Here is a 20961-nt window from a genome sequence, read left to right on the forward strand (position 1 = left end):
AGCTTGATTATCTCACTTAGAATCACTTTTTTCTAGTTTTACTTTTAGTCGACATCAATTATCTTCGACACCTTACCCACAGTGGTTTAGATGCCTAAGTTTTAGATATATCACTGAACAGATTAAACCTTTTCAATATCGACACAACGTTTTCAAGTAAAGTGTTAGTTCAAGTGCGCACAATATCGGACACTTTATTACAAAAATGTCTACAGGGACCACAATTTTCAAATAAAGGAGAATGTTCAATAAGAATTAAGATTACACAAGCAGACCCGTTGTCAATGGGATCAAAACGCGTCGCGCGAAGGTAAACAAATGGCTAATCTTAAGAAACATATTTGTCAGTTCACAGAAAAAAATAATAATAATCATTACAATGACAACGAATGATTGCAACACATTCAACAAACAAATCAATCGAGAGAATCTATTGTTCACATAGAACAGAATTGACAACCAAGGATTATTATCAGCATTATTTTTGGGAGGGCCAGCCGAATCCATAGCACACCATGAGACGGAGAGGAGGAACAAAAGTAGAGACAGAGCCATTTCACACAGATAGTCGAGCCGACAAAGCGCCAACGTCGCGTCTCACTAGCCACACTGCTGGTGGTGGAGACAGACGTAAGAGCTTCTGGTGTCGAGCAGCGAATTCTTGGGGTTCCAACGGGACGAAATACAGTGATCCGTCGTTCCACAAAACGCGACGCGTACCGCCCACCGAACACGGGCCTCTTCATGACAACGCACACACACACAGAGGGTGAACAAAACGTGAAAACTCTAGCTACTTAAGGTACGTGAGAAAATCCAATGTATGCAGCACAAAGACTTGACGATAAATCGAGAATGAAGTAGAGTAGAAATCGATTAGTTTCCAAGAATTGAACAACACCTGGTTAGTTGCCAAACCAATCCTCTTGTGGAGGAGCACGATTATTCTGACGTTGTGTAGAACCACCGAAACCACCGCCGCCGCCACTTTGGTAGCCGCGTTGACCACCAAAACCAGGACCCTGACCACCACCACCGCTGTACTGAATACGGTGATCGCGACCTGAAAATCAAGACTATAAATTCTATAGTGTCCCGTGTAAGAACGTACCATCATTATTCCAAAGCAGAAAAACAAAGACATTTTGCTTCGTTACTCGCCAAAAGAAAAAATAGAAAAAGCAGAATGCATTGAAATCCCTTTTGCTTGCCAACTCATTGGTCGGTTTCTAGCAATTTAACAATTGTTCACTCGAAATAGATGCTCGAAATAGACTAAACAAACCTCCAAACTTATTTCCACCACCGCCGCGACCTCCACGACCACCTCCACTACGAGTGCCATAACGAGCAACATCGCCCGCGACGCGCTCCAACCAATCAGGCAACTCCTAAAGAACTTAATATTTCGCTATTTTAAAGCAACAAAATGCTTTGTACTGTACTTGATTAGCTTCGACAATGAGGTCCATGAGATCCCTCGCAATATTTCTGTTCTTCTCATTGAAGAAAGATGTTGCAAGACCTTAACATACATTTTGATACATTTTTATTTCTCGAAATTATTGTCGCTTGCAACCAATACCTATGTTTCCTACACGTCCCGTGCGTCCGATACGGTGCACATACTCATCTACCTCTGCAGGCAGGTCATAATTTATCACGTGTTTAACATTCGGAATATCAAGACCTCGGGCTGCCACCGCTGTGGCCACCATCACTGGAGTGGCACCTGACCTGGAACAAGCCCACACTGGTTATTCGACTTCAAAATATCCACAAACGACTGAACGAACCTGAAGGAGTCCAAATGTTTCTCCCTCTCAAATTGTTTAAGATCTCCATGGATCGCCACCACTTCATAACCGGAGTTTTGGAGATAATATGAGAGATCAGAAGCTCCTCGCTTCGTTTCGACGAACACCAACGTCAGTGAATTTTGACCTCCAGCATCCAGTAAGTCCATGAGATACGAACGTTTTTCGTGTTCTTCAACCCATACGACCTGAACAGCATTACTGTGAGGACAAAAAAAATCCGCGCAAGATCCGCACAAAAAACGCTGTAGTCGGTTCAAATGACAAGAAGTTGCGGTGCAGTGCGTAAGCGGCTGCGCTCGAAGCGACGATATGGAGCTAGCGGTTGGAAAAAAAATTAGCTTCCCGTCAAGTGGAGAGATATTTCCAAAGTAAATGCACCCGACTATTCTGAACACAAGCTAAAATAGTTCTGATTAGCGACTGCCAGCTTCCGTCAGTGATTTATTACGATTTCATTCGCGGCACCAACCCAACCGAATCGAAAACCTAGGCAAGTACTCTGCTATAGAGGAAGTGGTATCACGCGAGACAATTCATCGCTGCTCTCCAAATTAGGAAACATTGATTTCAGTGATTAAAAAGACTGAAGCAGCAATCCATCACGTAGGAGGATGAGCTCAGCCGCTTTACTTAATTTGTTCCACTTGTTCAACTTCTGTTTGTCATCTGGTCAACAATCGACGGTCGACTCGCCCAAGTGGACGACATAGCCCTTTCCAACCGTCACCTGTTCCTTCCATTGGAACACTAATAACATCGGAAAAAACCGACTGATCCAATAGCCTAAATGCGCTTTCCTCTCAATATTTCTTGTAATTTTATACGAAGTACACTATCGAATTTCTATTATAAGGCAGAATACTTAAAATTTTGATCTTGCAGTCTGTTTCATACTGAAGTTATGAGCAAAAATGACATAAAACCGAGATTTTGTTGCATTAGTTTTGTAAACACACTTCAATTTGCGCTACAACATTCTCTTCCAAGAAGAAATTTTGATAACTACTTAACAAAGTGACGTTCACGTTGTTAATTAGTTATTAATGTTACAGTTTTAGTTAGTAAAGTTCAACGCTTTCAAATTTCTCCACAGGAGAATTCTGCACCCACCTTCTGCATAATATTCTCAGAGGTTGACCCGACTCTGCCCACAGCCAAGAAGACATAATTAGGCATAAGGAAATCTTGTGCAAGAATCTATAAATGAGTACTTTGCGAACTGCTACGAAACCCTGTCCTTAGTTTAACCCACCTGAATCTCTTTTGGGAATGTCGCTGAAAACATTGCCGTAACTCGATCTCCTCTACGTGGCATCGTCGACATATCCACTATCTACATACATTACAGTGATTTGAGAACCACCAACCTTCCTCAAGCTTCTCAACCAAACCTGACGAATCTGCGGTTCGAAACCCATGTCAAGCATACGATCGGCTTCATCGAGCACTAAGTAGCGGCATCCCTTTAAACCAATGTATTCCTGTTCCATCACATCAATCAAACGGCCAGGTGTTGCAATAAGAATATGACAACCGAGCTAAAATTAACAAATGAAAGAATAAATTTGTAATTCCATGAAATTCACTGATTTTATTAAAATATTTCTCATCATCTACCCGCAGATAAAGAAGTTACACTACTGCTGGTACTTCCAGCACCAATGTTAAGTAAGTTGGTTTCGGTGATGTAATATCAAACGAGCATGATTGTGTCCCTAATTGCTACTGTCCTTTAATATCTTCAGAATAACAGAAATAAGCGCAAGAAGAAAATGGTATTGTCAATAATTCTAAGATAAACATACACGCAGTTTATTGATCTGATCTCGATAGTTCTCTCTTCCACCGTAAAGTAACGCAGAGGTGATCGGCGTACGATAACCGAATTTGCGTGATTCGTTGTAGATCTGAACAACAACACGTAAATCCAATTGTGTTATGATCCAGTCAGTGGACAAACTTGTAAAGAGAGTTCCCTCGTTGGAGAGAGCACCAATGCAGACGGATACTGCTTCTTACGGCCATGGTGTGACATGGTTGGAGGGTGCTGCGCCCCAGGACCATCCTGAAAATCGAAATAGATCAAAAAAGTGTAGATGAATGACTTTCACAAACAAGGTTCTTAGGCTAGATAACATTATTAACCACAAACTGTCTCTAGGCAAACAAAAGGTGAGAGTAAGATAAACAGTACTCGTTTACTATTTAAACAGTTTTATTTCAGTATTTATCTACAGTGAAATTCGCGGCAGTTCCGGTTTTCTGGAATTTTAACAGGAGTGAACGCCCGAATTACACTACTCTCGAATTTGAAAAATAAGCGAAAAGTCTGAGTGAAATACGTAACACGCTCCTTCGAATGTTATATTCGACTCAATTTCTTGCACGTGTTTGTCTTTGACATCACAAAAAAAAGTTTTAGAAATCCGGTGCAAGTCAGATGTAAAAACTACTGAAATTTATACCTGCGATGGAGAATGGCAAGGAAAAAGAAAAAAGTTAAAATCTTTCACACAGAAATCAAGTGAACTCACTTGCAGAATAGCATTGATGAGAGGGACAAGGAAAGCGGCCGTTTTTCCTGATCCTGTCTGGGCACACGACATTAGGTCGCGTCCGGCCATAAGCGCCGGAATCGAATACTTCTGCACTGGTGTGGGACGATTGTAACCAGAACGTAGAATATTCTCCTCAATCCAAGGGTGAAGTTTCAAATCAGAGAACAATGAGATCGGCGGGGGCACATCCTCTCCTGTTGCCTCTACAGGGATCTCCTCGTACTTGTCGAAGTTAATTCCCGACAACTGGCCTGCGAATAGCTCTGCTTCCAAGCGCTCGTCGCGTGGTTGCTGGCGTTCCCACTTTCCGGGCGGAGGACCATCTTCACGGAGGCCTGCCCAACGTCCTCTGAAATTCGAAAAGTTGTACATTTACGCAAACTTCCTGAAACCATAGTTCCACCTAGTCTTTTTCCAATGGCAAGAAACAAACATGGAAAAGCAAACGTTCCCTTTGACAACCTGTGTGCAATTCAAAATCAACACAATATGATTCTGGGAAACCCTAATGTGTCATAACCAACAACAAATACTGCGAAAGGAATTAAATCCAATACTCGCTTAATGTTCCTCTCTCAACTTTGTAATCCTATTTTTTTAATTTGAAAAAAGGATCCTCTACTCTCTAGTTCGGTAGGAAAAAATCCAAGATCTTTTAGAAGTACTTGTCATAGGTGTTTAATCCAGACGCCTTTGGCATGCTTCTAAGAGTGTCCTGTGAAATAAGAATGAAACTATCTCGTAAATTTGTTCGTCAGGGTAATTGGTAAATCTTCGAATGAATTAGAAAAATGCTATCACAACAAAGTTAGTCAATCAAAAATATGAGCACTACTTCAGGAATGACTGCGAAGGTCGCCTCAACTTCTTATGGAAACTGTCTCAACCCTCTAAACCCCTAACGAAAATGCATATTTTTAAAGGTCGATAATCAGTTGCTTACTACTGGACTGATTGTGCTCTACAGAGGCTGATTTACAATGTACAATTTTACAAAGACAATTTAGAATGATAATGAAATCTTCCTTAGATCATTATTCTGTCTGTAAAAAAGCTACAATTTAATAAAGGAGAGAAAAAGGATGTTTGTGTTGGAACAGTAGTGCTAGAGTCGATTCAGCCAAATTAACTGTACAACGGGAAATATTCGAAACAATAATACTAATAAGAGAAACACAAGAAGAACACAACAGCAAATCCAGAATCAACTGAGTTAGTAACATTTTACATTTCCCCACCAACCCAGTCCAAAGCATAGAACTGTTTTGTAACTGTGTTAACTCTAATTTTTGCTGCCCCCATTTTTCGCTCAGCGCAAATAAAACACGTGTATGCTCCTAGTTTCAAGTCAAATACCCACTTGGCATCTTCGCGATCGCCGTTATCTCTGCGCACTGGTTGAGAGTCGAATGACCTAAAAATGTCATGAAGGACCAGCCCACAACAAGAAATTAAACATTAACACTCACCTCTGGCTGAAACCGCGTCCACCAGAATTTTGATAGTCGTCACGACCAGCACCGTACGAACCACCATTACGTTGGCCATAGCCACGATCAGAGAAACGTCCACTGTTACGACCACTGTAGCCACGATCTTGGTCAAAACCTCCACGACCTGAAGAACAAAAATTCTAATAGAATGGAACTCTGAACAATGTCGAAAAAACAGGAAAAAATACCATACATTACGTTACGCATAGTACCACTTTTATTTATTTTTAAGTGTTGTTTTTAAACCGCTTTTCCAATTTACAGTTCTTTCTCAATTTTAGACACAACGTTCTAGAAATAAGGATAGATTTATGAAATTAACAGTGATTCTTCTCCAGAAGTAAATGGTATCCTCCAAAATGATGAACTATGGAATACTGAAGCACCATACACGACGTAAGATGTTAAATTGGCATCATAACCTCTTGAACTCAAGGATAAGGTACAGTCGAGGTAAGAGATACGTTTATGAGATCAATACCCTTCATTTTTCAGTTCTCCTTCCTATTCGCCTCTGTCACACAATCAGTTCGAAACAGAACCAGAATTCTGGCTCGTTTTCCCGACAATGAATAGTTTTCAGTAACGAAAGGAAATTTGCATATGATTTCAGCTGTGTCTACAGACAGACAGACATCAAGGACATTTTTCGAAATCCTATTGTAAAGGAGAATGTCAACATACTTACTTTCATTTTTACATATCTAACCCAATATTTTGGAGCAAAGTTTATTTTTGAGCGGAGTGAATACAACAATCAATCCATAATTGATCTTCCAGTACAGTGGAAAATTGTCGAATAGATTCGAAAATAACTCTTTTGTAGTGAAAATCGAGTGTTGAAGAAACGCAAACCAAACAGCCTAACCAAAATAGAAAAAAAAAGATAAAAAAGAATGGTATTCTTCGAGTAATCGAAATTAGAGCAGTCGGAGAAGAATTATCGAATACTTGAAAGTCGGAAATAATCAAATTTTTGCTGGTGAGCAGATTTCACTTTTCATAACAGATTTTAAAGAAGAAGAAGAAGAAGGAGACATGTAAAAAGGATATAATGTTCAAGCGCTTTTCCTACCTTCGCTGCCCCGATCATTTCTTTCGAAGGAGTCTCTTCCACCGTAATTCCCACGACGATTCCCCCCGTCGCGGTAGCTAAACAAGCAAATTTTAACAACTGGAACTGAGTATTTCCCGACATATATGAACGCACCCTCCTCCCATTCTACCTCCACCGCTTCCGTACGAGCGATCATTATCCTCGTAGCGTGGTTGCGGCTGACGCGGCGCATCGCTAGTGCCCCCGCCGCGATTGCGCCTATGCGGAGGCACGTAGCGGTCACCTACAGAGTCGTTCACAGCAGCATTTCTACCGCTGTCATTATCGCAATATCCTCTTTCCATCAAAGAAACAAGTCGCAAATGCGAGCCGAAGTTTGAGACTTCTCCTACAATTATACACGTATTGTTGTGTTTAGTTGAACACAAATTAGTTCAATTGTAAATACGGAGCAGAAAAAAAAGAAAAGAGTACGATTTTCCTACGATGGAGAGGAAAGGAAAACAAAGGAAAGGAAGACATTTCATAGAAAGTCAATGAATCTCACGGTAATCACAAGATTCACGCCTTTTTTGACCTAGTTTGTCATTCAATGGGTACAGTAATGGGCACGATATCAGACAGATAAAAAATAATTACAACAGATTAGTAGTCGAAAATCCACAAAATATGCGGAAAAATGACACACTGTGAATGAGAGAACAAGGCAAACTAAATTCACTTCAAGAAGCCTTGGATAAAATGTAGCTAAAAAAGGGAAGCACATAGTGATACCCTTGTTTCTGGAAGTAAATAACTAAACCAGCCGAGGCTCTAAGACCTAAGCACTAAGCACTACTCATAGAGTATCTATTACATGTAAGCTAAAGGTACTAAGAGAAAAAAGGTAAGATAGAAAAATAAAAAATAAGGGCACTACCGCCCCCTTCTTACATTTTCCCGGGGACTTTCTTAACACATGCATTTGAAAGTAGTAAACAAGACCAAAAGGGAAAGGGCTACATCGCGATTAGAAACTCGAGTAAATGGAAGATAATAAAAATAGCCATTGGATGAGCAAACACTGCAAGAGAAAAGCAGTTACATTTTTTGTGCCTTTCAAAAATATGCGTAGTGAGCATAGTATAGAACTGAACAAACAAGCAATACAACTGTGTGTTATATCTTCCTTTTGAGAAGAAAAAAGACAAGCCTGAGAGGAATAAGACGAGGATATGGGGACTTCACGCAAGCATTTTAAGAGAATTATCTGTGTAGAAATGCAACAGTAACTGGACCTTCTCATGGTGTCGCTCGAGGTGGAGCAAAGCCGTTTTAACAAACATAACAACAAACTGGTGATGTAAACATGCATGTCGTGTGGTTGCGATAAAACATAATAGAATACTTACATCATCACTAACTTATTCACTTTTTATCATTTGTGCAACCAAATACATGTAAGTGTATGGGCTTTTGTTATAGCAATGAATAGTAGAATATATCACCAGTATCTGCTTGAACATTTAGTTGAGCAGAATTATAAAATAAGGAAAGTGTCACTACAACAGCACTCCATATTAGAGCAAACTGAACTGCAGCTTGAAACAAAGCTGTCAATGCTTGGAAGAGTGACTCCAGCAATAGGAAACGATTTGCACTATAGGTGCGATAAGAAGGAGCCGGACCTTCCTCAGATGAAGGAGCACCTGTGGGTGCAGCTCAAGTGATGAGGATCCCTTAGTCAACCGTTCAAAAGTGAAAGGGGTCGGAACACCGCATCCAATCGCATGATTTACACATTTTTCGTGCATTAAAAGTCTTTTTAAACTTCCGAAATATTGCGACAAAAAGTTTGTTCTTGTTCCTTCTCAGATAGTTTCTGATTCCTCTTGCTAGACTTCTCTAAGTTTCTCAGAACCTGAGAAATCTCGACACGATGATGACGTTTCTTCATCCGAATGAAAGCGATAGAGGATAAAGTGCTCGACAGTGGTCAATCTGTTCGGAATGAGGGAGCCCAAATAGCAGAGGTTTACGAATGGTCATAAAACCTATAGAATGACCTGCGGGATTGACCGATGTGTCCAGTCACTAACCTCTTAGTCTGACACCAATTTATCGACCAGGGAGAAGGAAAAAATTCAGTTGGTCTGGAATGGTTTCAAACTATCGAGTCCCCTGCGCAGACTAGTGACCTCTTATCACTGCGCAACGACCAGCATTTAACAGTAAACCAAGCTAAGACATCCGAACATATGAGGTTCATTTACAAATCGTTTTTCTGAATGTACGGGTGTACGGTTTTTTCGAATATTTGCTCAATACTGATATTCACCTCAAAGTATACCAGTTTCCGTTTCAGGATATCCATTACAAATCGATCATATACGTCAGAAATATACCCGGAAAACAAGAACAGTAAACACCCATGTTTTAATCTGAGTCAACATTCAGAGGTCCCTCTTCGCTACAACCGCTTTGAAGGGTTTCTTCAAAAAATCTATGCCGCTGTGCACTTCCACTCTAGAGTTCATCCTTAAACAGGTCACACTGCACTGGAAGACGGAGGAGATATTCTTGCATAAGAGGAAAAAAGTAAAAGATATCAAGAGGAGAGAGGACACCTTTCCTTGATAACTATGTTTTTGTCTACTACTAAGATCTACTAAAGCAATTCCATTTAAGTAACATCGCTTAAACCCACATCGAGAAAAATTGATATCTTATATCTTGCCTCAAATAAAGTGGGATAAAGAAAAGGACTCAATGAAAAAAGAAAAGAAGGCCGAGATAATTTCCAATTAAGCATTTACCATGGCTTAGAATTCTTGAGAGTCAGAAATTTAGCACAAGGCAACAATTTAGTCTAATCTATTTAATCTGATGGGGCGGTCAAACGCTGACTTGAACATTGGCTGGCCACCTCAAGTCATTGTACAGGTCAACACGCCTTCCAAAACCTCAACCTTCGAAGAAACGATTACGAATTGCAGTGAAACGCGTTGGCGCACTCTAAGCGGATTGATACGCCAGTGACTTTGTCCTTTTTATTTAATTTAATATAGCGGCTGTGCGGTCTCTGTACTGCTCCTACTCTCACCGCTTCCACAGGTCGTATAAACACCTTTTCCGGTCTGGGATCTCAACTCTTGCCGACTGAGGAGTATCTCTAGCTTCAGAAACACTGCGTGGGGTGTCTCTGGACGAGAGTCGGCGCTGGAACGGGATTTCGCATGATCACCACACCACATCTTTGTGCGATAATCTTTCTGTGTACAAAGACGAATGACTTGAAACATGATACACATTCCAATCACTTCTCTGTTTAGACGCTTGCACCATAAATTGAAATTGCCATAGTATCCATCTAATGATCTGCTGTTATTTGGTGTGTTTACAAGAATTATTCATGTTTAGCTAGTAGATGACATTTCACAATTTTCCTTATATTCTTTTTTTGTAATATGCACGTCTTGCAAATGATTACACCTTCTTCTTTCTTTTCGTTTACGGCAAGAAAATAAAAACGTGTGGTGGGAAATGAAACCATTTTCAATTCTTCTTTCTCATTCCCCCTCTAATTAGAAATCATGTCTAGCGACTTTGTTCACTAGCGATAGCATAAAGTGGTTTTCTGATGTAAACTATTGGTGTTTAGTTGGTAATCTTTGGTGACTAGAAGTGTTGTCTAATTAAGAGTTGAGTAGAGGATTCTATTGGCGAACTAACTCTAACTAAGTTGCATAAGAATAGTAAAATAGCAGAAAATTGCAATGACAACCGTTAGGCAATATGACTGTTGCTATTCTGTTGTTATTCAAAGCAACTGGGTGCGCCTGACACAGCACCATGGGCTTGCCTGTACTTCATGCAGCAATATATCGACAGTCATATAGAACCCAACAACCCTATACTCTAAGCGGATCAGTTTTTCTTAAATAAATTATAAGCCGATGAAATTTACATTGACAACAACAGCCTTTAAGAAGGACAAGATTTGATTTTGCAACACCTTTTCATCGCGAACGAAAAAAAGAACGCGAATCACCTGATTTTCAAATCAAAAGGAGAACTTTCATCATCGCACAGAAACACAAAGCCTTCCCTAATATCAAAGTTCTCATCTGATGAAACTAAATTCTATTTGAGAAAGGGGAATGAATTCTTTGCTAACTTTCAGAGCCTCTCCAAAGAAAAAAAAAACCATGAATCATTCATCATGGGATAAATATGGTCTAATGCAGTCAAGGTATTTGGTCCGAAATCTCATGAATACTAGTTCAATAGATACCTCCAAAATGATCGATAATTCTGAGATATGAAAAATTGTGCTTCATCAATTCTTAGTCTGATGCTAAGATCCTGGAGAAATCTGCGACTTCTAGTTTTGATAGGGTAACTTCGGGAAAGGACGGTTAACTAGAACACCTTCGAATGAGCAGCAACTCATTCGCTCAACCCCACCGCTACTCTCCATTGTTTGCGATTTCACTTTTGATAGCTACTGATTAGGTTCGTAGCGATCGCTACGAACGCTCCACCCACAATCCATAACTATGGGAAATGAAGTCACCAACGGCGATGTTGATAGCTATTCCCAACGTTTATGGAGTACAGCGGACGGCTGATGAATCAAATAAATGAGAATGCATTAAAAATATAGCATAAAATAACCTGTACTTTACATTTTGTTTTCGAAACATTGTCATTTATTTAAATTACCCTGAGTGAAGTAAATAGAGGAAGATAAACAGCAAAAGTGTATTTCATGGAGGATAATAACTACCTGGGAATGTGATCTCACAGAATATGTTTGAAAATGTTATAATAATATAAAAGCTAAAAAATGGGTTCGAATAAACGTCGCACATTCAACGTGTCACCCAAAATTAATGCTATGCAATTAATTTAGCTCGAAATGTTTCCGAATAGCGAAAAATGTGGAATAATTTAAAAAAAAATTATCCATGAGGCTTTTGTCCATTCTACATAGATGTCAACGCTCCAGATAACACACATGAGAAGCCTGCAGCAAGATTATCCCTGAGATTGAGCAAATCCGCCAATACTAAAGGGAATGTATCCAACACAAAAATATTCCGCACATCCTATCACATCCATGAATATGGATACGCCGAATTGTTGGTGCCGTAAAATCCTGACGGCAAGAGGACCACAGCAGTGAAAAGCAAGGGAAGAAAAGGTAACCGAACAAATTGTTCTGATTTTGGTGTGCGAAGCATTACGTTTGTGAACTAAACCTCACAAAAAGGTTTTGCTAGCAATCAGGAACATTAAGCTTGCTCAAGCTGGATTTAATTAGACAAGCGCAGAGGAAGATGGGGGAGATCTTGAGATCAATTTTTAAGTCGTCTAGCAGGTCACAGTAAGATTCAAGAGATGAAGCACTAGTTCTGATAGAACTAATCAGGTACGAATTTGGAGAGAACAGAAATGGGGCAATTTTAAGAAAAAAAAAACAAAATCCTCTTCACAGTTACACGGAAGCAAACAAATACAGAATCCAACGAATTCTAAATTAGCCCGACATGAATTTCATAATAATTTGCAAATGTTAGTCATATATTCTAACGGTAAACCTTGGAATTCTGTGAGAGCTTTTGCTGCGATCGGTGTGCACATTTCAGAAGTTTCTACTCTAGTTTCATTCGGCTTCTCCTACCAAATTCACGCACACACTTAAGATGAACTACTTTTCTCGTTAACAATGACTGATCGAGGGCATAAAATCTGATAAAAATTAACTTTGAGAGGCACATAAATAGCCTAAAAATGAAAAGACGACCATTTGCGAACAAGTTGTGAATAGGCTCATAACAATCAAAGAGGGAGAGAGAACATCGAATGAGAACCTAGTAAAGACATTAGTTCATACAGGCAATGAACGCAAATGAGGTCCCCAAATTATCGATCATTTTACGGTTGCGAAACAAGACCGATGGAAGACCGACGGTACAAGCGCATCACATGAACGCATCTCTCGCACTAGAAGAAATCATCAAAAGAAGAAAAACTATGATCCGCAACAAACGAAACTGCATCACTGAGATACGACTGCCGGCATTTAATCAATTTCAACTTTTCTGACGAAGCAACAAATTGCAAACTGTGTCCAGCGTTGCTAAAATGTAGGCTGTTGTGATGAGAGTTCGTACCAAAGAATTGGAGGTAGAGGGAGCACTTTGGGAACGTTCTGTTGTCCGAAGTTTCGCGTTGCATGTCTTTCCTCTGGTTGAAGGCTGAGGACTGCCTTTGCAGTTGTGACATCAAAGAAGAGCTGGATTTTTCTTTAGGATGTGCATATTAGTTGGTTTTAGTATGGAGATGGACTTCTGTCGTTGGATATTGGCAGTTGTTCTTTACTCCTTCTTCAAAACCTGACCTCTTAGTGGAGAGAAAAGGACAGATTGGAGCTGATGACCTCCGTGATCGATGGTAAACTGGAGAATTCGAAGAGAAATCAAGAAATAATACGGTGAAAAGGATTTGATTACTGGTCGAATATCTGGGCGCGTCGAAACGATGCCAATATACAAAGCCTTGTTTACAACAGACACTATTCAAGTGATCTCCCTACGGCATCCCCACACCCTGAAGTACTCAAACCCTTTCTACTTCACAAATGTTCGATTGTATGCTGAACCACCTTTACATCACTAGATTTTGATAGAACATATGATTGGCCAATAAAGTGAAGACATTGTTCTCTTCTTCTTCTTCTTCTTCTTTCTGCTTCTTGTCTTCCATTTGGTTCTATCCATTGCATCAGCCGTACATAAACGCGCATCTATCATATCCAGCTTCACACGGTCTAACCAGCGAATCTTTGGGCTTCACTCCTGAAACGTCGAGCTTCAGTGCTGTTTTGGCCACAGAATCTTCCTCTCGCTGCAAGACGTGACCGAACCATCTCAGTCGGGCCTCCTTCATCTTCTCAGTTATCGGGACGACGCCGAAAATGGAACGTACAGTGTCGTTGGATACTTTCTCTTTTAGCGTTACACCTATCGTCCACCTCAACATCCGCATCTCCATAGCGTGCAGCACTCTTTCCAAGGCTTTCGTAGTTGGCCAGCACTCGCATCCGTAAAGGGCAACAGGACGCACAACCGTCCTGTAGATCTTCGACTTCAGTCGAACAGGGACTTTCTCGTCGCACAGTACCCCTGTTGCCATTTTTCATTTCATCCATGCCGCATTAACACGTGCTCGACCTTCTTGATCAATGTAGCCTGTGGAAGTCACTTTGGATCCAAGGTACTTGAAACAGCTCACCTTGTTTAATTCGGTGCCATCGACAGGAATTGAACCATCCTCTATCCTTGGTCCGCACTCCACGTACTCAGTTTTTGATGTGTTGAGGCGCAATTCATATTTCTGCAGCCGATCCTTCCAAGACCGTACTTGTTTCTGAAGATCACCTCGAGACCCCGACGCGAGCATGACATCATCGGCAAAGAGTAGAGTCCACGGGTGCTGCTTCTGGATTTCCTTCGTTATTGTGTCCATGCACAGTATGAACAGTAGGGGTGAGAGGGATGAACCCTGGTGAACCCCTACTTCTACAGGGAATGGCCTGCTTATTCCAGCAGCACATCGGACAACGCTGGCGTTCTTCGCATAAAGCAGCTTTGTCCCCCGCACATATTGTTCTGGTACTCTATGCGACCTCATGGACATCCATAACAGCTCATGTGGGACACGGTCGAAAGCTTTCTCGAGATAGAGAAAAGCAAGATGCACACTGCGGTTCTTCTCTCGATGTTTCTCCAGAAGGATACGGACAGATAGCATCTATAGTGCTGCAGTCTTTCACAAAACCGCACTGGTTGAGTGAAACGCCGACAATTTTCCTCAGATGAGCCTCCAGGATACGCTCAAAAACCTTCATCGTATGGCACAGCAGTCGTGTAGGCCTGTACGAAGTGCAGTCAGCAATGTCTCCTTTCCCTTTCCAGACAGGCACGGTCACGGAAGTTTGCCAAACGTCTGGAGTCCGTCCTTCTGCAACGATCTTGTTAAATAGGGTTGCGGAACCTCGATCTCCTGGCAGCTTCCAGACATCAGAAGGTATGTCATCAGGACCGGTTGCCTTGTTCGACTTCATTTTTGCGAGGGCAGCACTGACTTCGACGGCGGTAATTGGTAGAACAGGACCCTCGACGCTGGGAACAGTTGGGATCGGAGGATGACAGAACTCTTCGTTACACAAGTGGTTGTAGTGCTCTCGCCACCTCTCCAGGATCTGACCAGGGCGGCGCAGAACGGCTCCATCAGCTCCCTTAACGATCTTGGTGTGTTCCATATCCAACGTTGAGCGATGTCGCGCTCTGACCAAACGATACACTGCCCGCTCCCCTTCTCTGGTATCAAGCATGTCGTACACAGCGTTGTAGCGGTCCGACTTCGCCTTGGAAACTGCCTTCTTAGCCTCCCTCTTCGCCGCTAGGTAAGCATCCCGATCTTCAGGCTGACGTGTCCTCCACCAGAGCTTATACTTGGACTTCTTCTCACGAATTGCCGCCTGAACTTCCTCGTTCCAAAACCACGTAGCCTTTTACTGTACTTTGGGCTTACAGGGAGTCGTCTTTCCCAGAGTGTTCTCCGCGGTCAAGCGTATGACGCTGGAAGTAGACGACCACATTTCCTCCACACTACGAGTAGGGTGGGGAAGTGTAGATGGAGCCACGGACGCGAAAAATACCTCCTTTTGATCCTTCAGATTCCACCATTTGATGCGCTGTGTTTCAGTCCTTGGATGTCTCTTCCTTGGACGGGGGATTTTCAAGTCCATAACGAGCAGATGGTGTTGGGCAGCGACATGGTCTGTAGGGATGACTTTTGAATCCTGCAGAAGTCGGCGATCTCGTCGGCGTAATATCCAGAAATCTATTTGTGTTTCACGACCGCCGCTGGTGTACGTGATCAAATGCGATTTTTTTTCCGATGCATGTTAGCAATGATCAAGTCACTTGCAACAGCATAATCCAGGAGTCGCAACCCGTCGTCGTTGCCAGCTCCAAAACCGTATCTACCATGACAACTCTCGAACCCGTCTTTCCGAGAACCGACATGTCCGTTGAAGTCTCCTCCGATTAGAAGTACTTCTTCGCCTTCCAGGGATTGGACGTACTGCTCCAGATCTTCCCAAAAGCACGCCTTCTCTTCTTCACTACAGCCCATCTGTGGCGCATAAGCAGAGACGACTCGCAATTCCACTTTTCCTGTATTTACTTTTAGAGCCATCAAGCGATCCGATAGTCGATACAACGCTGTGACGCTATTTCTAAACGACTCGTTCAATATGATACCAATGCCATTGCGATTTGATGTGCCGTGGTAGATGAGCTTGTAGTCATCGCCTAATTCCCTTGACTTGGAACCTTTCCAGCGAGTCTCCTGTACACAACAAATGTCAACACGGCGTTTTCTGAAACTGTCTGCCAGTTCACGACTTCTTCCAGTAAGCGTTCCAACGTTAAGTGTTGCCAAGCGCACTGGTTGTTGCTGCCGATGGCGAACTAGCTTCTTTGGTTGGCTCCGTCCTCTAGCCGGTAACCCTCGCATATTTGCCACATTGTCCGGGCGAGGGCAATGCGCGTCGTTTCTGGGGTACGCCCTAGCTTCTGAAGAACACATAGTAGACATTAGCAGTATGACGCGACGGGGGTGTTGTCCTCGGTCGGCTTGTAGCACTAGCAAGCTAGCAGCCTGGCACCGGAATCGTCGTACTACCCCCTCACTTAGCTAACCTGTAGCCTTAGCCCAAGGACCGGGCTACTAGCGGGACACCTTTGTGGCATGGTTGAACCTGCCGAGACGAAGTCTCGCCACCATAGCTGGCCAGGGCCACCGCTGCGCCGCTTTGAGGCGTGAGGTAGGATTTGCAGCAGGAAGACATTGTTCTCTTCTGTTAAGAACTAAACTTCGCTATACTGTTACTATCAGGAATAGGGAGAGATAAATAACAGCTTCCTAGAATCCGAAGTTTTGGAAGAAAATGGGTTAGATTAAATGAGAATTTTCCCCATAAAAAATGGCTAAAACGATATCTCTATCTTTCTGTCTAAACAGCAAACAAACTTCGTTTCCCAACAGCGTGTGAAATAAATTCACAGTTTGATTTGCTCTGATGGACTACTCATTCATCGGGTAATTATAACTAGAATACATTGGAACGTGCTGTAGCGTTACGTCTTCCTTGGGGGTGGACACTCTCTCCTTCAGTCGGTGGGACGATGGTCGAAGGACGATGGCTGGAATGAACCCCGCCGTGCTCTTTTCTTGTTTTAGTTTTTTTTTTAATGTAATTGTGCATGACTAAGGTTTTTTCTAGTAGTTGTAGTTGTTCCACAATTGTTTTCTTGTCGTCATCGTTGTCATCATCCCATCGATTACCGTACTATTGACGAGAGGGGTGAACCAACCACTGAATTCTAATCCCAGCGATTCGCTACCCATTTTTAGGTTTCAGAATTCACGCCTTTACATCCATTATAAACTATTGACACATAGTGTAGTCGTGAAGTCTAATAAGTAGGACCTTAGGTCTCCTGCAGCTGCGTAAGCGACTGCTCTCGAAGCGGAGTGGTGCAGCGAGCGATTTGGATCGGGGTAGGACCGTCGGTAGCTTCACTCGGACTGCACTGATAGCGGTGCTAGCAAGAGAGACTCTTCGACGCTCAGTGCTGCGCTTCAACGCGCTGTTTTGAGCGCAGCCGGTTACGTACTCGTACCTAGCTTCTTATCCTTTTGATCCGAATACACCCATCGAACAGTGCGGTCGTAAGAAAGCGGCGGATCAAAAACAATTGTAGTGACTGTGTACCCATGTACCCAAAAGAGATAAAAAAGGAAATTTTAAACTGGACTCTTGGAGAACCGAAGATATATTTGAGAATAATGTTTCTGACAGGTTTTCAAAACGGGCGTGCGTTTCGTTGTTTTTTTTTTGCAGTCGTAAGACGAACTCTCCGATAATTGCATATGACAAACGTTTTTTTTTTCTTTTTTGAAATATTTTGTGAACGAAGGAAAATGCTGTCAAGGGTCCACTTTAGTTCCTTCATAATGAACTTTGGCTGACTTTTTTTTTATGACAAGCCGGAAGTGTATAGAGTAAAATTCAAAGGTAATGTTCGAGGAGATTTTCTATTTTCCCCACTAGTAAGTAGAGTTCCGGAAATGGTCTGCAAAGAACACAGCGAAGACACAAAAGACATTTTGCACCTCTTAAAAGCTTCTAGAAGAGTCTCCAAGATCATCTAGGCACCTATGTCTACGTCTACGCTACAGGGTAGCTATTCATATACCAATAGTCTTGACTACATGAATCTGCGTAAACTGGACTAAGGTGTAATTCTCCAGTAAAGCAAGTCAATCCACCCATAATGCAGTGAAATCTCCATAAGGTTTTATTCCGTCAGTGCTATTAGTGTAAACAGTACTCCTGTTGTGGGAAATGATGCTCGCACCTTATTGCTGCGATCACCTGTCATTTATTCAGGAGTTTGTAGATCACAGCCGCAATTAAATACTTCTGTCCTGTAAGAAGTGCCAACATCAAGTAATTTTAGAAAGTCCGACCCAAGAACTGTTTAGTTTGAGTAGCTTGCATGAATCGGTATAATCAAGTTTGTGAGAACTGATTACATGCACATCACTTCTAAACAAGTGTACAAATTAGAGTTATTACGAAAAATTACGAAGACATTTATTAAAGAATTAATTAAACATAATACAACAGGAATTGGGTTCACACGACTTCTTTTTCAATCCTCACGGAGGGGGAGATGCAGCTGTTGAATAGGTTTCCCAGCCTCAGCAATAACCAGGTGAATTTTGTCACCAGTGGAAATTTCTCGCTCGGCAGCAGTACGAAATGCATCCTGTTCAGTAACAGCTTTGTTCACTTTAAGGAGAAAATCTACGAAAGTCTAGAGCTTGTCTATGAGGAGGGAGGACAGTAGAAGGTGCAATCACAGAGAGCCTTTTTCGACTTATAACCAGTAATTCCCTCCATGACCTGTGCTTAGGCTCAACTTCGTTACTGAATTCAAACCTGAAGACGAGATCTTTTGCGAATATAAGTGGCGTTACTTTCTCAAAGGTCAGTCCTACAATTTAATGCTCAAAAAGTCCTAACTACTCTCCTCTCGCCGGCTAGACTGGCACCAGCTTATACACAAAGCACATACCTTCATGAGAGAAACTGCACGCTGCAGATTGAGCGGTGGACGTTCAGCTTCCTCGGCAAGCGTGACATGACCGACCTGTCAGCAAGTTTCTTTTTTAAGGATGCAAGAGTTAAAGGTCAAAGTGCAGGTTACTTGACAGTCGAGGAACGGTATCATCATCGGTTCAGCAGCACCTGTTGCAGCATATGCAATTCGTTCTATGCAACCGATAGGATCGTAACTGAATACTGCGCCTTTTCCTGGAAGTATGCACGACAGTAGTGTTTATTATTTAGCAGTTAGTAGTGTTTATTGTGTACCATTGATAAGTAACGTGTACATTGACATACCGTTTTCATCAATGCCAGCTAAAATTGCACCAGTGTAGTAGGGAAAGAAACGTCTATAGTACAGGTTTCTAGCAAGAAGTTCTGCCATCAAATCAACGCTCATGTCAGTACGATAATCAAAGCGGTACTTATGAAGACGAGACTGCAAACGAAGACGGATAAGGATACATAATCTTTACAAAAATCCCCAATAATTCCAAAATCCACGAGCAATTGTGCCTAACAGTCCCAGAATTTCCCTTTGTATAAAGTCGTTCATTTTTTAGTGCTTCATTTCTTCACCTGCAGTACTCGCTTCAGTTGCAACACGTCACCGTAGAATCCAGAAGTCGCCAGAATGACAGAGTCATTCCTGATGTTGAAAAAAAGTAAATGAAACAATAGTATTGGCAGCAAATAAAGTTAATATCAAACTTACAGCACATGAACCTTTTCGGCATCTCTAGTAAGGATATTGATTTCCATTTGAGACATGCGGGAGTCGCTAGCCACGATGGCGAAGTTATCACCGGCTATGGCACAAGTTGACCTTAAGCAACAATCTTCATCCCTCACGTCTACAGTAGGATCCTCGACCAAAGTTAACAGAAGAGATTCAGCGTTTTTGCTCACAACGAATTGCTCAACTTACATAGCCAGATGTATTCAACCGGCTGAACGTGACGCGTTTGCTTCGACTCACCCTTTCTGTTATTGAAACACAACCCTCTCTTTCTGTTATTTAAAATATTTTGACTCTCGGCGGCGACTTGGATTCATCTTGACAGAAAATCTGCTGTTGCACTCAAAAAGCACCATAAGAAAAATATTACATCTATTCCCCTGAAGTTCCTTGGTTTACAAATTGCGAACAAACCGTGCGAGCACATAGAACACATAGAATCCCAGCCATTGCTGGCCTGATCCAGCTTCCATGATTTTTGAATTCATGTTCTAGTCTATGAGACCTATCTATGAACTCCTCATTCCACATTTTATGTCTAGACAGCAATTTTGAGGCATTCTCACCCTCCCTCGAAAGAGTACGGATTCCATCGCTGACGTTCGATGAAACGAGCAGTACGCCAGTCGGGATTCGCTTTAGCATCAACCATTGCTGCCTTGAAAGCCTTCATCTCTCGGAGCGGATCGGCCTTCGCATCGTATGGGATACCAAAAGAGGCGGCCATATCTGATAATTCGAAATGTTGTATGTGATGTACGTCCTCTTCCAACAACCAAAAATATAAGGATACAAAAATACACCGACGAGACAGAAAGGACGAAAAGGAAGCACGTTTGCAAAGAACTAAGTAGAAATCGACACTATCGGACAACTACACAGAGCCTTTCAGAAAAAAAATTGGGAAACATTGATACAACGAGGTCGAATAGCCAGCAACGATGATTGGTGCATAATCACGTAAGATCAAGTGCACATTACATATGTTACATGGGACCTCACGCTGGGAAAATGAAGCAAGTTTATTTATTGCTAGCATCAGATTAAGAATTTCTCTTTCAT

General features: G+C 41.9%; 5 protein-coding genes across 7 annotated transcripts; all 5 read right to left on the reverse strand.

Moving 5' to 3' along the window:
• Positions 1 to 905: 905 nt before the first annotated feature.
• On the reverse strand, positions 906 to 11247 carry RB195_019927 (uncharacterized protein; the record flags this gene model as incomplete). The annotated part of the gene is made up of 16 exons (XM_064187998.1): positions 906 to 1063; positions 1286 to 1391; positions 1446 to 1525; positions 1586 to 1737; positions 1797 to 2005; positions 2931 to 3017; positions 3073 to 3153; positions 3212 to 3358; positions 3626 to 3727; positions 3781 to 3885; positions 4355 to 4727; positions 5739 to 5792; positions 5848 to 5995; positions 6947 to 7023; positions 7082 to 7316; positions 11202 to 11247. 16 exons carry the CDS (start codon positions 11245 to 11247, stop codon positions 906 to 908), a joined length of 2160 nt encoding a protein of 719 aa, XP_064043879.1.
• A 2449-nt stretch (positions 11248 to 13696) lies between these two features.
• Positions 13697 to 14107, reverse strand: RB195_019928 (uncharacterized protein; the record flags this gene model as incomplete). Its single annotated transcript, XM_064187999.1, has 1 exon — positions 13697 to 14107. One exon carries the CDS (start codon positions 14105 to 14107, stop codon positions 13697 to 13699), a length of 411 nt encoding a protein of 136 aa, XP_064043881.1.
• On the reverse strand, positions 13697 to 15725 carry RB195_019929 (uncharacterized protein; the record flags this gene model as incomplete). 2 transcript variants are annotated; one of them, XM_064188001.1, is made up of 4 exons in its annotated part: positions 13697 to 14097; positions 14146 to 14725; positions 14817 to 15455; positions 15636 to 15725. In XM_064188001.1, the coding sequence occupies 4 exons, from the start codon at positions 15723 to 15725 to the stop codon at positions 13697 to 13699; spliced, it is 1710 nt and encodes a 569-aa protein (XP_064043880.1). The 2 variants fall into 2 exon arrangements, with proteins under 2 accessions (XP_064043880.1, XP_064043882.1); XM_064188000.1 differs by lacking the exon at positions 13697 to 14097 and having other exon boundaries at positions 14622 to 15455.
• Positions 15726 to 15856: 131 nt separating this feature from the next.
• On the reverse strand, positions 15857 to 16570 carry RB195_019930 (uncharacterized protein; the record flags this gene model as incomplete). 2 transcript variants are annotated; one of them, XM_064188002.1, is made up of 1 exon in its annotated part: positions 15857 to 16570. In XM_064188002.1, the coding sequence occupies one exon, from the start codon at positions 16568 to 16570 to the stop codon at positions 15857 to 15859; it is 714 nt and encodes a 237-aa protein (XP_064043883.1). The 2 variants fall into 2 exon arrangements, with proteins under 2 accessions (XP_064043883.1, XP_064043884.1); XM_064188003.1 differs by having other exon boundaries at positions 15857 to 16498.
• Positions 16571 to 18702: 2132 nt separating this feature from the next.
• On the reverse strand, positions 18703 to 20626 carry RB195_019931 (uncharacterized protein; the record flags this gene model as incomplete). Its single annotated transcript, XM_064188004.1, has 7 exons — positions 18703 to 18819; positions 19129 to 19203; positions 19261 to 19367; positions 19458 to 19599; positions 19740 to 19809; positions 19876 to 19986; positions 20466 to 20626. 7 exons carry the CDS (start codon positions 20624 to 20626, stop codon positions 18703 to 18705), a joined length of 783 nt encoding a protein of 260 aa, XP_064043885.1.
• Between the last annotated feature and the right edge of the window lie 335 nt (positions 20627 to 20961).

Source organism: Necator americanus, chromosome II (assembly GCF_031761385.1).
Source record: "Necator americanus strain Aroian chromosome II, whole genome shotgun sequence".
Lineage (NCBI taxonomy): Eukaryota > Metazoa > Nematoda > Chromadorea > Rhabditida > Ancylostomatidae > Necator > Necator americanus.